General features: G+C 37.6%; 2 protein-coding genes across 4 annotated transcripts in view; one reads left to right on the top strand and one right to left on the bottom strand.

Moving 5' to 3' along the window:
- SAV1 (salvador family WW domain containing protein 1) overlaps positions 1 to 8,913 on the top strand; it is a 36,746-nt gene extending 27,833 nt beyond the window's left edge. The window contains exons 4-6 of one of the 2 annotated variants that reach the window (XM_030810292.1): positions 158 to 301; positions 5,606 to 5,776; positions 6,806 to 8,913. In XM_030810292.1, the coding sequence (XP_030666152.1) occupies positions 158 to 301; positions 5,606 to 5,776; positions 6,806 to 6,827 (337 nt within the window). In that variant the 3' untranslated portion in view covers positions 6,828 to 8,913. Of the gene's footprint in view, positions 1 to 157; positions 302 to 5,605 lie in introns of both variants that reach the window. The other variant, XM_030810288.1, reaches the window with a different exon arrangement.
- The window catches only part of ATL1 (atlastin GTPase 1), a 100,770-nt gene continuing 92,140 nt past the window's right edge, over positions 8,302 to 16,931 (bottom strand). For both annotated transcript variants that reach the window (XM_030810281.1, XM_030810275.1), the window contains 3 exons: positions 12,481 to 12,912; positions 10,927 to 10,941; positions 8,302 to 8,744 (listed from right to left, as the gene is read on the bottom strand). In XM_030810281.1, coding sequence (XP_030666141.1) covers positions 8,634 to 8,744; positions 10,927 to 10,941; positions 12,481 to 12,912 — 558 coding nt within the window. In that variant the 3' untranslated portion in view covers positions 8,302 to 8,633. The remainder of the gene's footprint in view (positions 8,745 to 10,926; positions 10,942 to 12,480; positions 12,913 to 16,931) is intronic.

Genomic DNA, 16,931 nt, shown 5'->3' with positions numbered 1-16,931 from the left:
AGAAGAAATATCTTAAAAATACATTATCTTTTAGGTGGTGTAAGTCAGTTTGGACAGAAGGCACACTGAAAAATGCTGAAGTATTATTTGTTCTTTATAATTTCTTGTTTAGATTTGAAGACCTTTATCCTAAAGAATGTCACTCCTTTCTTCTTAGTGTACCTCGGTATGATCAACCACCTCCTGTCACATACCAGCCACAGCAAACTGAAAGAAATCAGTCCCTTCTGGTACCTGCAAATCCATATCATACTGCAGAAATTCCTGACTGGCTTCAGGTTTACGCGCGAGCCCCTGTGAAGTAAGTACATTTACAGCACAAATTTGTTTGAGGAGTGAGTGAAGGGCTGAATGGAGTCTCAGGGCTGCTTAATCCAAGTAGTGTGCCATATTTTACTCTTAATAATATTGGGCTTCTAAGTAATACTTCACTTGAATAAAGGATGTCATAGTTTATAATGTGTGGAAATCATTAATTAGAAATATTAGTTCTTCAAACATTTATAGAATCTTCATTTCTTTGTGTGCAGACCTCTGCTATTAGGGATACAAGTAAGAAACTTTACATTCTCATAGGAGAAGATTAATTTGTAAATAAGTGATACAGTACTTGTGATAAAAGGACCTGGGCTTGGCACAGTGGCTCACACCTGTAATCCCAGCACTTTGGAAGCCTGAGGCAGGAGGATCTCCTAAGTCCAGGAGTTCGAGACCAGCCTTGGCAACACAACGAGAGTCCCATTTCCACAAAAAAAATTTTAAAAATTAGCCAGGCTTTTTGCATGGTCTATAGTCCCAAGTACTTGGGAGGCTGAGGTGGGAGGATAGCTTGATCTGAGGAGTTCAAGTTCAGCCTGAGCAACATGGCAGGACTCTGTCTCTATAAAAAATTTTAAAATTAGCAGCATGCTGTGGTGTGTGCCTGTGATCTCAGCTACTTGGGAGGCTAAGGTAGGAGGACTGCTTGAGCCCAGGAGTTCGAGGCTGCAGTGAGCTATGCTTGTGCCACTGCACTCCAGCCTAGGTGACAGAGCGTGAGAGACCCTGACTGCCCCCCAAACTACTGCCAAAAAAAGGAATGATAGCAGATGGCATTTTCTTTTCTATTTTCCTCTTTTCTTTCTCCCTTGATACCACCTGACCTACAACTGTATGTTTGTATGCTGATTCTAAATCATATGTAATATCTGTATGCGTTTTTATTTTCCTTAAATCTGTAAGAATATGTGCCCAACTGTTAACCTTAGTATTTCTGGGGGTGGATATGGTTGAGGAGAGTTATTCTTTCTGTTGTATGTTATTTCTGCTCTATAGTCATGTTTAATAAGAAATAGCATAATCTTTCCTTTTGGGGGAAGAGATAGTACTTAAATGGAATTCCTGGTTTCTTGCGGAAAGAAACAGATTCCTGAAGATTATAGTCTTTCTGAATTCTGTGGTTCTGTGAGCTAATTATAAAACTCAAGGAAACTAGCAAATAGGTTGTAACTCTTCCAAAATGGGTCAGACTGAGAAAAAGAGAGGAAGTACTATACTTCTTTACTGCTTAAAAACTTCAACAAGAGGTCTAGAAGCCTGTTGCTTCTAGTTGATTCTAATTAATGTTTCTGAAGAGGATGGAAATGGTTAATATTCTATCAACAAAGGGTGAGTGGTTATCTATGAATTAGATAATGAAGAATCAATTATCACAACAAAAAGAGACATTTTTGCAAAAAAATGCATGTTTCTTTTGTTTTTCAGACAATTGAGAATCTGAAATTCTTCAATCCTGAAATTCTTTAATCCTATCTCTCACAGTAATTTACCAACACAATTTTTGCATATACTTCTAAAACTTGATTTAGAAAGACTGTTTTAAATTTTTATTTAATTTTTGTAAAGTTATGTTCCTGTGTCTGCTCAAAAAAGTCTATAATGCTTGGTATAACTGTACCCAAGCTGAACTATAGGATAAAATTTTAAAAGTTAGGCCAGGCGCGGTGGCTCATGCCTGTAATCCCAGCACTTTGGGAGGCCAAGGCAGGTGGATCACAAGGTCAGGAGATCGAGACCATCCTGGCTAACACAGTGAAACTTTGTATCTACTAAAAATACAAAAAATTAGCTGGGTATGGTGGCATGCGCCTGTAGTCCCAGCTACTCGGGAGGCTAAGGCAGGAGAATCATTTGAACCCGGGAGGCGGAGGTTGCAGTGAGCCAAGATTGCGCCATTGCACTCCAGCCTGGGTGACAGAGCGAGACTCCATCTCAAAATAAAATATAATAAAATAAAATTTAATCTTTGATAGCAAAAACATTGTCAAGAACATATTTACTTTGTTATTTCTCACACACACACCAAAACACTAGTTCTCAGCAGTGTGTGGCAGGGGTATTTTTTATTGCAGTGTCTTGGCAATCCTGCAGTGTCACCATTGACCCTGCTCTGGATACAGGTGGAAAAGAGGGAAGAGTGGGCACAGTGTTATGGTGGGTGGGTGCAGGGGATTTAGGCTACATGGTGATACCTGGAGCTGAGGATAGCAGCACTGTTGATCTTGAAGTCAGCATGCAGTGTGGACAGGTTTTTTTGGTAGCATTATAGCAACTGGCATTTGTATATATGGGTTATTTATAAGTAGTATTTGAATAGAATACTGCCTTAGGAAAAACAGAGCAAAAGAGAAGCTAGAAGCATAGACCACTGCAGTGTTTTACACCCAATTTTCTGAATGATTTACCTGTGTATATACAGTATCAATAACTAAAAGTTAAACTTGTGGAAGCAAATTTCTTGGCTAGTTAAGAAGGAAAGAATGGGAGTTTATACTTTTCAGAAAAAGAAGGAACACTTAGGTGATGATAGGCAGAAGGGTAGTAACTATATAGAAGCAACAGAGGAAAGAATTTGGAATAGGATTTCCATTCCATGCTTTGCAGTTTTTTCACATCTGTGCCCTTCTTGGAGTGCACTATCTTCCCCCAAAAGGATTTTCTCTAATCTGATTTTGTTGCTTCTACCCATAATCGTACTCTTGATGCTGAATGCTGATTGGCAATTCAGAAACTTGGCCAGGCATGGTGGTGCACCTGTAATCCAAGCTACTTGAGGGGCAGAGTCAGGATTGCTCGAGCCTAGGAGTTCTGGGCTGTGGTGCACTATGCCAGTCGGATGTCTGTACTCTTTGGCATCAGTGTGGTGACCTCCCAGGAGCAGGGACCACCAGGTTGCCAAAGGAGGGGCGAACTGGCCCAGGTTGGAAATGGAGCAGGTTAATACTACTGTGCTGATCAGTAGTGGTATTGTGCCTGTGATTAGCCACTGCACTTCAGCCTGGGAAACATAGGAGATCTTCATCTCTTAAAAAAAAAAAAAAAAGACGACAAAATTGTTTGAAGGTTTTTTCTTCCTTTAGACAAAACTCAAATACTTATAGAGAATGATATTCGTGTCTTAAAAATAAGTATAATATTTACCAGCTTATTTTTGTTGTTTTCTTTGCTAGAAAGTACACAGATGATAGATTAGTTTAACATTGTTGTAGTTTACCTGGTATAAATGTAACCATCTTGAATTAGTACACATTGCTGAATTGCCTCTTAGCTAACTCTGGAAGATTAAGATTTTTTGTTAGGAATTATGAATTTGTTTCCAAGAAACACATAAAATCTTAAGTTACATGAATGGTGGACGTTCTAAGAAACACATTATAACTGTTTCTTCATGGAGGCTCATTGAGTATTTCTTACAGTATCACTCTAATTTATGTTCACAAGTAGTTGGAGTTTCCCATTAAAAAGAACAGAGCTTCCTACCAAAGAAATCTACATCTATTAATAAATTTGCAGCTCTCAAGTAACTGAGTAAAATTGGGAGTCCAATTAAATACGTTTACCTTCTAGTTTTTGCATGTTGTATTACTGACATTTCTGTTGCACATACTCAAGTTGAACAGCAATATGTCAAAATGCCAAGTATAGTGGCTCACACTAACTGCTCAGTATGTTTTCTGTCTCCCTTTTTTTAAATCTCATTTTAAAATATTAGTCCTTTTGAAAGAAAATGGTATAATATCAAAGAACCACTGGGTAGGAAATACTAGTAAATGATCATTAAAAATAATACTAGGGTTTGCAATCAAAGCTTCCTATTATGTCTGCTCTGCAGTATGATTTGAGAGGTGTAATTTCAGGTATAACATGCCTTTCCCTAATTCAAGTTCTTTTTGTAGTCTTAGTGGATGTTAACATTCAAAACCACTATTTTGAAGCATCTTGGTCCATAGTTCTCTTCCTTTTTGAATTTTTAGTCACTAAGCACTTTTGCAAGAGGTAAAGAGGCTCTTTAGGTTTTAGTGTTTTTCATCTTTGAGAATATTAATTAGAGTGCTGTCTTCATCACATACTGAAATGGAACTATGTAGCCAACTACTAAAGGTACTACTGCTAAGCAGGGATCTACTTACCACTGAAAGACTACTAACGGTCTTCCATGATATATGTAAACAGAATCTTTTGTGAATCCTTCACCACACTGAAGCCTTCTACAGTCTATTTATTCTCTCATTTTAAAAAGTTTATTCTTTCCTTCTTTAGTTTTCCTGTTTGTTTTTTTAGATGCTGTGTACTCAGCCTCAAGAATATTTAGAGCCACGAATGAGGGTTCCTCTTCATTTCTCCTTCTGTTTGGTTCCTTGTTTGCTGTTGTGAATAGCGTTCCTCAGAAAGATCCATCAACATGAATGATGCAAATGACCATCCATTTTTGTGCATTATCATTTGCAAGCACAATATGGTCTAAAGTATTCTTAAGTTCCTCACAATTAACTCTTGATGAACTTATAAGTAGCACAAAATATGTTCTTCAGAAATTATAGAACCACTGTAGTTTGAAATCTGTGTTCATGGTTGTCTGGTGTTAATATTAGAATAATGGGTAATTTAAAGAAATAGGTATTCTTTAACTTAAATTGAAATGAAGTAATATTAGCAGTTTTCTCCTTTCCCTAGAAGAATTACATGCAGGCCAGGCGCGGTGACTCACACCTGTAATCCCAGCACTTTGGGAGGCTGAGGCGGGCAGATAAACGAGGTCAGGAGATTGAGACCATCCTGGCCAACATGGTGAAACTCCGTCTCTACTAAAAATACAAAAATTAGCTGGGTATGGTGGCACGTGCCTGTAATCCCAGCTACTCGGGAGACTTGAGGCAGGAGAATTGCTTGAACCCGGGAGGCAGAGGTTGCAGTGAGCTGAGATCACACCACTGCACTCCAGCCTGGCAACATAGCGAGACTCCGTCTCAAAAAAAAACAAAGAATTATATGTAAATAGCAGTTAATAACTCAGATTTTTAAAAAACTGATTTATTTATTTTTAGAAACAGGGTCTTGCTACGTTGCCCAGGCTGGCCTCAAACTCTTGGGCACAAGCAGTCCTCCCACCTCAGCGTCCCAAGTAGCTGGGACTATAGGCACCACCACTGTGCCCAGTTATTTTTAACTAAAACTTATGGTTTAGTTATAAATAAAGTTGACATTTTAAAAAACCGACTAGTTTCTTGCTAGAAATACACGTTTATGTATGTGTTGTGAATATATATATGATTGTGTTTTAAAACAGATATGACCACATTCTGAAGTGGGAACTCTTCCAGCTGGCTGACCTGGATACATACCAGGGAATGCTAAAGTTGCTCTTCATGAAAGAATTGGAGCAGATTGTTAAAATGTATGAAGCATACAGACAAGCCCTTCTTACGGAGTTGGAAAACCGAAAGCAGAGACAGCAGTGGTATGCCCAACAACATGGAAAAAATTTTTGAGCTGATTTTTTTAAAAATAAAATTTAAGTTTTATAAGAGTTTTAAAATATTTTCACAGATAAAAAATTGCAAACAAGTACTCTGGTTAATAAATGCTGCTTCCTTTATGGAAATTATGAAATTCTAACTTTACATGTATTTTGTTATTAGAAATTTTCTTTTACTGAACAAGAAAAATTAGTCTATCATTTTAAGAGCCAATATGGCAAACACTTTCAAATACTGTATATTAGGAAACTGCTTTGGTATTCTTGATGGAAAAAAATGAAGCGGAAATGTCATTATGAACAGATGTTAAATAGGAAATTATTACTTGTTAACTTCCTACAGCAGTACCTTCTTTAAAAAAAAAAATCTGCAGTATTTTTTAAAAAAAATGTTTACTGCTCTAGTATGAAATATTGTCTGGAAAGGGATGGTTTAAATATTACCATGATGTAGTTTAAATATAAAATAGGATTTGGAACCTTATTGTGATAAGTATTTATATATGATGTATGTTTGTCTCCCCCCTCCAAAGTAAGGAACCCAGCTGGGCATGGTGGCTCACGCCTGTAATCCCAGCATTTTGGGAGGCCGAGGTGGGTGGATCGCTTGAGTTCACGAGTTTAAGACCAGCCTGGGCAACATGGTGAAGCCCCATCTCTACAAAAAATATAAAAAAATTAGCTGGGTATGATGGTGTGTGCCTCTAGTCCCAGCTACTTGGGAGGCTGAGGTCAGAGGATGGCTTGAGCCCGAGAGGCAGAGGTTGCAGGGTCAAGATCGCACCACTTGCACTGCAGCCTGGGAGAGAGAGCCAGACCTTGTCTCAAAAAATAAAAAAAAATAAAAAAAGTAAGGAATCCTTTTAAAGCATGTTGAGAAAGTATTTTTTTGGTATGAATGGGTGACGGGCCTTTTAATCTTTCAGGAATACATATAAGCATAAGTACTTAGCCTGTATTGGGAAGGTGCATGAAACTCAAAGTTGCTAACATCATCTTCCTTATTTTCAGCCAGGGCTGTTACTGCATTTAGCATGGCTCTGATGAGACAGTGGAGTTCCTGACAGCATAGCATACTGCCTTCTGACAGACTGGGTTAAGCTACCAAAAATGACAATCAGGGATTCAAAAAAAATTTTTGGTCATTAAATCGATTGCATATTATTACTTTTTAATCTTCTAAGTATTTATCACAGGACTTTAACACCATATATTTCCCTCCCAGTTTTTCTCCACTTTTGGTTTAATAGTTAAAACATTTTTCATAATTAGTGCTGTACATTTGATTGCAAACAAATTGGTGATACTTCTAAACTATAACTATAAATCTCTAGAATTCTGTGAATTTCAACATTATTTGAAGTAGTTCTTCAGTTATATTTACATGTGTTGTAAATATGTAAATATACTTTTAGCCTAGGAAGTCTTCCAAAATACAAACTACTCCCAGTTGGATATCAGTGAGTTTGAGTAATTGAAAAAACGTTGACAATGTTAAGTGTTCGATTTTATATAACAAGCTTATTAAATATATTTTTGTGGAAACTAAGAGTGTGGTTTTTGAGTCCATGTTTTAGACATAGTGCTGTATTTCATTTTTCTGTTCAAAAGGCCATAGACAAAGGAATCAATACAATTGAAAGGGGTAATGAAAAGGGGTATTGAAAAATGAAAGTATGGCTAGTGGAATTTTATCACTGGGAAAAGATAATTTGCTGAACTTGTGATCAGACTTTTCTAAGATGTAAGTTTATATATCTTATGAACTCCCATACTCCTCTATCTTAATTGTTCTTTCCTGTCACTTGTTACATTATATCGCTACTTAATTACGGTGTAGCCATTTCTGTGACAGTCTTTAGAAGTTACTCTGTTTTGGACCTCCTAGATAAGTATTACTTTTTTCATTAACACACTTTCCTTCTTTTTCTAAGAAGTCTGTTCAGTGAAACTCCACTAGAGATTTTAGTCATTAAGAACTAGAAGTTACCTAAAGGAATTAGCATGTTTTGTAAAATAGAAACTTAAGTTTGTACTGATGTCAACATTAAATAAAATGCATCTTGAGTCTAAAAAAAGAGATAAACCTTCAACATTCTATATCAGCACCTCTCATTTTCAAATTCAGTAAGCATTTGTTTTTAATCTTAGGAACCAGAGTAAACTTTAATAATAGTTCACATATTAAAAGAATAAACCTATGAAGAATACATTCTTTGTGTACCAAATGAAAAAATATACAATGCAGTGAAACTCACATATACAGTGATTTTTTTGTGCATTTTTATCAAGAGGTTTATATTCTATTAAATCATGTAAAAGCAATATATAGTTTTTGATAAAGCAACTGAAGAACTCTTAAATGTGCTTAAAAATAAGATTGTGATATATATAAGATGATACAGATTAAATCAAGCCTGCTGAGTTATGATGCTATGTTTTAACAAATGGCTATGTGAAATAATTTAAAATTTTTTCTGTAGAAATTAAATGAGCATATCCAAACATGGAATATCACATGGTTTAATTATAACCCAGTAGTAGAATTTAGTAAATTCAAGCAGAACACGTGTACTGTTATCATAAATAGACAAATACTTTATAACAGCATTTTTGAAGAAAAATCAGGAAATTGTACATTAACAAAATAGTATAACCATGCATACATACATCTGCTTATTAAACACTGAAGTAAAAGAACTAATCCAGTTTGCAGTCTTCAGAGGTGTTTAGTATTTTACTCTGTTCTGATGGAAGCACTTTGAATGTTTGCATGGAGACATAAAACTGAATATTTAATTGACAATTGGTCATGCACCTGTATTTCTTAAAATTTGGATTACATTTTTTTCTTTTCTGATTGTTCAGTAGATTCCGACTTTGGTGTAGGGAAAGCTTGATGATACAGATGTCTGTGGGTTGCTGCTGCACTGTAAAGCTTGTACAAAGCCTAGAATAAAAGCATCAAGATTATAAAACATTTTATTAAACACAGATGTAAAATTTTTTGCTTTTTAGTTTATCGTACTGTATAAAATTTAGCATGTTGAATTTGAAATCTTTTTTAATCGATATATAAATTAATATCTTAAAATTCAAAAGTATTTTCAACTCCTCAATGTGTGCATTAACACTTTTGTGTGTTGACCTTTGTGGTAAATGTTTTATTCTCAAACTGTTTCCTTTTACCTTGCATACCTCTTGGAGCAGACAGCTTCTACTTTGCCCCAGGGGTGTGCTGAAAATTCAAATTGTGAATATTAGCAGTTTTAGATGAATTGTAAGACCTCATAACTTCTGATTGGCAGTAACTATTATGCATAGATAGGCTACTTGCTTTCTGGGCTTCCAATGTTTTCCTGAGTGGGACCAATTTTATTCTCCATCATTTACTGATACAGTCATGCAGCTAAGCACATATGGTGTCCTTCCCGCAGCACAGTAGGATCCTTCACTTTACACACTCTTGCCTTGTTTCCATGACTTAGCTAATATCTTACAAACCTTATTCAAAAACATTACCTCAGCAAGCTTTCCTCATTTAAAACTACCTCTTACTGTTCTCTGTGGGCTTTTAATGATGTTTGAATCTTAGGAATTTTTGTGTATTGTATATTGCTTTATATAAGTGTTCATATCTTTGTTTCCTGGCCTCCTCAGCTAGTGTCTAAGATTTCATCCCCTCTGACTTTCACATACTTGACAGTCAGTTACAAATGACTTGTCTGATTTAGTTCTGGAGTTTGTAAAGAGTCTTTGAATATTTTTAAAAGCTGCATAAAAGCTTGAGATCCTTTAAATAGTAATCTGTTGCCAGGAAATTCCATTAATTTTTATCATTTGTGAGTCTGTATACCTACTTTCTTTGGATCTTTTTTTTTTTGAGTCGGAGTCTCACTCTGTCGCTCAGGCTGGAGTGCAGTGGCACGATCTTGGCTCACTGCAACCTCCTCCTCCCAGGTTCAAGCTATTCTCTTGCCTCAGCCTCCCCAGTGGCTGGGACTACAGGTGCCCGCCACCACACTTGGCTAATTTTTTGTATTTTTAGTAGAGATGGGGCTTCACCATGTTGGCCAGGCTGGTCTTAAAACTCCTGACCTAAAGTGATCTGCCCGCCTCAGTCTCCCAAAGTGCTGGGATTACAGGCATGAGCCACCACGCCCGTCCCTGATTTTCTTATGGCATTACGTCTGAATGGTACCATCTTCAGATCTATGAATGTATATTGGTGCAACATAGTATTGTCTTCCATTATATTCTGATTCTAAGGCATTCAATTTAATTCTAATTCTCAACGTATTTTTTTCTTAAGCTTTGATTTACAAAGTTGAAATTTCCTTTTGCTTTTTTAATGAACTTGCTTACTGAATTTTGCATAAAATAACTTCTTATTGACTTGTAAATATTAAATGGTATTTGATTCGAGGACATAATCCAATTATATGCCACAGTAAAAACTGAGGAAAGAATTATCTCTATAGTTCAAGATCAGCTTTGCTTCCTGAAGATAATGACCTAAATGATTCCAGAGTGATAATTTTTCTTAGTGTAACAGATGATTCCTTCGTGGATGCCTAGAGTCTTTTCTAAGATACGTAGTGTTGTTGCACATGTGCAGTAGGAGAAATGAACACTAACTTACAGGTCAAGCCTGAGGTCTGCCAAGAAAGAATACATACTGGCCTGGGCCCTGCTTAAAGTGGTATGTATTACTCTCAATCAAAAGCCAAAGTTAAAAACAACTTCTAAAGGTTGTAGCTACATTTAAATACCCTCCAGTAGTTACATTTCCTCAAGTTTCATAACTGCTTGCTTTACTCTGCAGTAGAGCAGTCCATTTCAGAGCTTAAGAATTTTGAAATTTTCTACACATTCATGAAACAAATACTGATGATATTCAATTCTTATAGTTTTTTTGTGTGTGTAGATCAAATCATACACGATGTCTAGAAAAAGTTAAATATTTTAAGACCATGTTAAAAATTCACAATTACAAATTTAAATGTTAGAAGTCACCAAATATTGTTCTAATCTACATAAAGACATCCTTTAAATGGCTAGTCAGTTTATAAAATAAGAATATCATAATGTTTACAAATACATAGCTCTGAATTTGAAAAAATTTAACTTACCTCATTTGTACTTCCCTGTGGCAAAGGCAGATTAAAAAGAAAAAAGAAAAGTATATATCCTGCTTTATTAACAGTATTATATTCAACTTTGCTTACAATATTAATTGGTGAGCATTTAAGAACAGAACAGATACTCCTGCAGATTTTTCAGTTTAGATTACATATTTTATCAGAATCTTTGAAGAACTCAATTCTGTATTCCTCATAGGTTTTAGCATAACATAGTCTAGGAGGGTTTTGACATTGACCTCAACCCCTCTTAAATCTTTTGTGGTTGAGGGACTATTTGAGACAGTGGCTCAGATGATCCAGTTTTTACTTCATTTCCCATTGTGCTGCCACTAGTTTATCTCAGCTAAATCCTTCAAAGGCACATTACAATTATGTTATAAAGTATATATAAGTATGTTCTTTTTTTTTTTTTTTTTTTTTTGAGACAGCTTCACTCTTGTTGCCCAGGCTGGAGTGCTATGGTGCCATCTCGGCTCAATGCAACCTCCACCTCCTGAGTTCAAGTGATTCTCCTGCCTCAGCCTCCTGAGTAGCTGGGATTACAGGCATGCGCCACTACGACTGGCTAATTTTGTATTTTTAGTAGAGACGGGGTTTCTCCATGTTGGCCAGGCTGGTCTCGAACTCCTGACCTCAGGTGATCCGCCCACTTTGGCCTCCAAAAGTGCTGAGATTACAGGCGTGAGCCACTGCACCCGGCCATAAGTATGTTCTTAATGCTGGAAGAATTGTAGCTATTACCTGCTGCCTACAGGTACAGAGACAATCTGAAGTAATCTGATACTGCTTTTGGAAGTTTTTAACTAGAAAAGAGAATGATAAGACAATTTATGATAGTGGTTCATAGAGCTCCTAACAAAGCTAATGCTAATCAAATCATAGGTTGCGAATATGAGATAATGTTAACACAAGTGATAATTAGCTAAATAAAAGCTCTTTTCTCTTACAACTTTTAATAGATTTAACATTTTTAGAATAATAAAAAGTAGGTTGGGTGGCTCACGCCTATAATCCCAACACTTTGGAAGGCTAAGGCGGGCAGATTGCTTGAGGTCAGGAGTTCGAGACCAGCCTGGCCAACATGGTGAAACCTCGTTTCTACAGAAAATACAAAAAATTAGCTGGGGATGGTGGTGTGCACCTGTAGTCCCATCTACTCGAGAGGCTGAGGCACAAGAATTGCTTGAGCCGGGGAGGCAGAGGTTGCAGTGAGCTGAGATCACGCCACTGCACTCCAGCCTAGACGACGGAGCAAGACTGCCCCCTCACCCCCCCCAAAAAAAAAAAGTATATATACTACTAAATTGATGTATTTTTTTTTCTAATGCTGAAATGTTAACTGGAAAATAGTTATGTAGGACTTCACATTTTACACGGTATTATATAGTTAGTTGTTTGTATCTGGGCAGGTCATAACATTCTTGATGACTGGGGCCCAATTCCTGTTGATCCGTGTTATTTCCAACATCTATTGCAGTGGCTGGCACATGGATGACATTCAAATGTGTGCTGAATTTAGTTGTGAATTAAAAGTGTTCTTACCTGGTCCCACAGAGCTGCAGCCACCTGGTCTATTACAGCTCCCAGCTCTCGGTATTCTCCAGAGTACCGGATATATGCCCAGGTGCACAGGGTGATAAGGGTCAGTCCCATTATCATATTGCATAAGCTAGCTATGATGTCCAAACCAATGAATCCAGTCACACCAGCAATCACATATGTGATAAAGATGACTACAAACAGTGTGGCTGGGGTACGAGCTGCATGGAAGATATTTTTGCTATCATTGTGCTTGATATATTGGATGTAAAGTTCATCTATTTCACTCTCCAACTGCTGCAGGTAACGCCGGCTAAATTCTTCCCCACCCATCTTCTTCACCCCTCGGAATAGCTTCACAGATTCTTCCTTAAGTTGCAGGTGTTTGGTCTGCAAGTCATTTGGGGCCAGAAATGGTTTGTCACCACCACAAACCTGTATCAGATAGAGAAGTATTTGTTTATGCAATGCAGAGTAAAATTGGCAACTGTATCAAAATTTTTCACTTAGCTAGTTGAGTTTGTTAGAATACGTTAATAATCAGGAGCCTGCATATATGTTTTGTCAGCCCACATCTTTCCACCCTCTATCCACGAGCCATGACTATAAATGGGACTGGTATTTTATAGGTGGCTTAAAGTCATTTTAAATTTTTCTCTTTTTGACGTGGAAAATAATATCACTTAATCCAAGTCCTTCAAGATGAAAAGACGTGTGTGACACAACATGAAGTGCAAACTGAGTTCATTCACAGAATGAATCCAAATCTAAGAAAACTACATATATCCAAATTCTAGGAAATCTAACTACACTGAAGTCATTTTAACCAATGAAGTTTAATAAACAATGATCAATGCTATAAAGCTCTCAGAGTAAACTGTGAAATACACTCTTTAGCAGTTTTACTGATTTTTGTTTGAATGGAGCCAATTGAGTATTTTCTTCCAGAAACTAAGGAGTATATTAAATGTTCTTGAATCACATTTTCAATTTTTTGAAAAGTTACAAGGGTAATCTTAGTTAACCATACCATTCACTTTGGTTACAGGCATGCCTCAGAGATAATACGTGTTTGGTTCCAGACCACTGCAATAAGCGAGTCACATGATTTTTTTATTTCCTGATTCATACAAAAGTTATGTTTACATTATATAGCAGTCTAGTAAAGTGTGCAATAGCATGTCTAAAAAACATGTACATAATTTAAAAACACTTTATTGCAAAAAAATTCTAAAGATCATCTGAGCCTTCAGCACATCAATCTTTTTGCTGGTGGAGGCTCTTGCCTCACTGTCGATGGCTGCTGACTAATCAGGGTGGTGCTGCTGAAGGCTGAGGTGGCTGTGGCAATGTCTTAAAATGTGACAACAGTAAAGTTTGCCATATTGATAGACTTCCTTTCATGAAAGATTTCTCTGTAGCCTGGGATGCCGTTTGACAGCATTTTACTCATAGTAGAACTTCTTTAAAAATTGGAGTCAATCGTCTCCAACCCTGCCAATGCTTTATTAACTAACTTTATTTCATATTTTAAAGCCCTGGAAAAGGAAAGAGTAGGGGGAAGGGGATGAAGAGAGGTTGATTAATGGGTACAAATAGGCAGAAGAAATAAGACAGTGTTCAATAGCTCAGTAGGGTGACTGTAATTAGCAATAATCTATTGTACATTTCAAAATAGCCAGAAGAGAATAATTCGAATGTTCCTAGCATAAAGAAATATTAAGGTGATAAATATACCACTTACCCTGATTTGATCTTTACACATTATATGGATGTATCAATTTATCATATGTACTCCAAAAATATGTACATCTATTATGTGTCAATAAAAAATATTCTAAACCCTTTGTTGTCATTTCAACACTGTTCATAGCATCTTCACTAGGAGTAGATTCCATCTTCAGAAACCACTGTCTTTGCTTATCCATAGGAAGCAACTCCTTATCCATTAAGAGATTACAAAATTGAATCACATCTTCAGGCTCCACTTTTAAGTTCTCTTACTGTTTCCACCACACCTGCACTTCCTTCCTCCACTGAAGTCTTGAACCCCCCTCAAAGTCATCCAGAAGGGTTGGTATCAACTTTTTCCACATTCTTCTTGATGTTGATATTTTTGCCTCCTATAAACCACAGATTCTCTTCATGGCATCTAGAATGGTGAATTTCTCCTGGAAGGTTTTCAATGTACTTTGCCCAGATCCATCAGAAGAATCACTATCTATGGCAGCTATAGCCTTACAAAATGTATTTCTTATTAACTTTTGAAAGTCAAAATTACTCCTTGATCCTGGGCTGCAGAATGGGTATTTTGTTAGCAGGCATGAAAACATTAATTTCCTTAAATACATCTCCATCAGCGCTCTTTGGTGAATAAGTTCATTGTCAATGAGCAGTAGTATTTTGAAAGGGATCTTTTCCTTAGTAGGTGTGAACAGTGGGCTGAAAGTATTCAGTAAACCACGCTGTAAACAGCTGTACTGTTACATAGGCTTTGTTGTTCCATTAATAGAGCACAAGCAAGAGTAGATTTACCATGTTTTTTTTTTTTTTTTTTTTTTTTTTTGAGACTGGTCTCGCTCTGTCGCCCAGGCTGGTGGCGTGATCTCGATTCACTGCAAACTCTGCCTCCCAGGTTCACGCCATTCTCCTGCCTCAGCCTCCTGAGTGGCTGGGACTACAGGTGCCCGCCACTGCGCCCAGCTAATTTTTTGTATTTTTAGTAGAGACGGGGTTTTACCGTGGTCTCGATCTGACCTCGTGATCCACCCGCCTTGGCCTCCCAAAGTGCTGGGATTACAGGTGTGAGCCATCGTGCCCAGCCTAGCATGATTCTTAAGTGCCTAGAATTTGGGGAATAGTAAATGAACACTGGGTTCGACTTAAAGTCACCAGCTACAAGAAAGTCAGCCTGTTCTTCCAAGCTTTGAAGCCAGGCATTGACCTCTCCTCTCTAGCTGGGAACGTTTCTTCTGCATCTTTACCAACGCTTTCAGCATTCATAGAATTGAACAGAGTTAGGGTCTTGCTCTGGATTAGGCTTTGGTTTAAGGGCATGTTGTGGCTGCTTTGATTTTCTATCCAAACTAAAGCTTTCTCTGTGTCAGCAAAAAAGCTGTTTCACTTTTTTACAATCTGTGTGTTCACTGGAGTAGCACTTTTTTTTTCTTTTTTTTTCAGAGTCTCACTCAGTCGCCCAGGCTGGAGTGCAGTGCAGTGGCGCGATCTTGGCTCATTGCAACCTCTGCCTCCTGGGTTCAAGAGATTCTCCTGCCTCGGCCTCCTGAGTAACTGGGACTACGGGCGTGTGCCACTATGCCCGGCTGATTTTTGTATTTTTAGCAGAGACAGGGTTTCACCATGTTGGCCAGGCTGGTCTCAAACTCCTGACCTCAAGTGATTCACCTCCCTCAGCCTCCCAAAGTGCTAGGATTACAGGTGTAAGCCACTGGGCCCAGCCTGGAGTAGCATTTTTAATTTCCTTTAAGAACTCGTCCTTTGCATCCACAGCCTGGCTAGCTATTTGGTGCAAAGGCCTAGCTTTTGGCCTATGTCAGCTTTTCATATTGCTTTCCTCACTAAGCTTAGTCATTTCTAGCTTTTGATTTAAAGTGAGAGATGTGTCTCTTTGAACTTCAACACTTAGAGGCCATTGTAGGGTTATTAATTGGCCTAATTTCAATATTGTTGTGCCTCAGGTAAAAGAAAGGACTGCAGAGAGGGAGGGATGGGGGAACTGCTGGTTGATGGAGCAGTCAGAAAACACATTTATCGATTAAGTTCACCATCTTATAACAGCACAGTTAATGGCACTCCGAAACAATTACAATTACAATAGTAACATCAGCAATCACTGATCACAGGTCGCCATAACAGATATAATAATGAAAAAGTTTGAAAAATTGTGAGAATTATCAAAATATGACACAGACATGAAGTGAACACATGCTGTTGTAGAAAGGGCGTCAATAGACTTGCTTCACATAGGGTTGCCAGCAACCTTCAATTTGTAAAAAGTGCAAGAAAGTGAAGCTCAATAAAATGAGGTATGTATGCCTGCATTTGAGATTTAACTATATCAAGAATTCTTTCTTTCTGATTGTCCTTATAAACAATGCCACTCCATATACTACATTTTCCTTGATTCTAAGACTTTAATTTGAATGCAATTTTAATTTCATAACATTTTGTTTTTTGAGACAGATTCTTGCTCTGTTGCCCAGGCTGGAGTGCAATGGCACAATCTCAGCTCACTGCAACCTCCACTTCCCTGGTTCAAGCAATTACCCTGCCTCAGCCTCCCAAGTAGCTGGGATTACAGGTGCGTGCCACCACGCCTGGCTAATTTTTTTTTTGTATTTTTAGTAGAGACAGGGTTTCACCATGTTGGCCAGACTGGTCTCGAACTCCTGACCTCAGGCAATCCACCTGCCTCAGCCTCCCAAAGTGCTGGG

Source organism: Nomascus leucogenys, chromosome 1a (genome assembly GCF_006542625.1).
Source record: "Nomascus leucogenys isolate Asia chromosome 1a, Asia_NLE_v1, whole genome shotgun sequence".
In the NCBI taxonomy this organism is placed as follows: domain Eukaryota; kingdom Metazoa; phylum Chordata; class Mammalia; order Primates; family Hylobatidae; genus Nomascus; species Nomascus leucogenys.
This window is presented reverse-complemented; position numbering and strand designations above follow the sequence as displayed.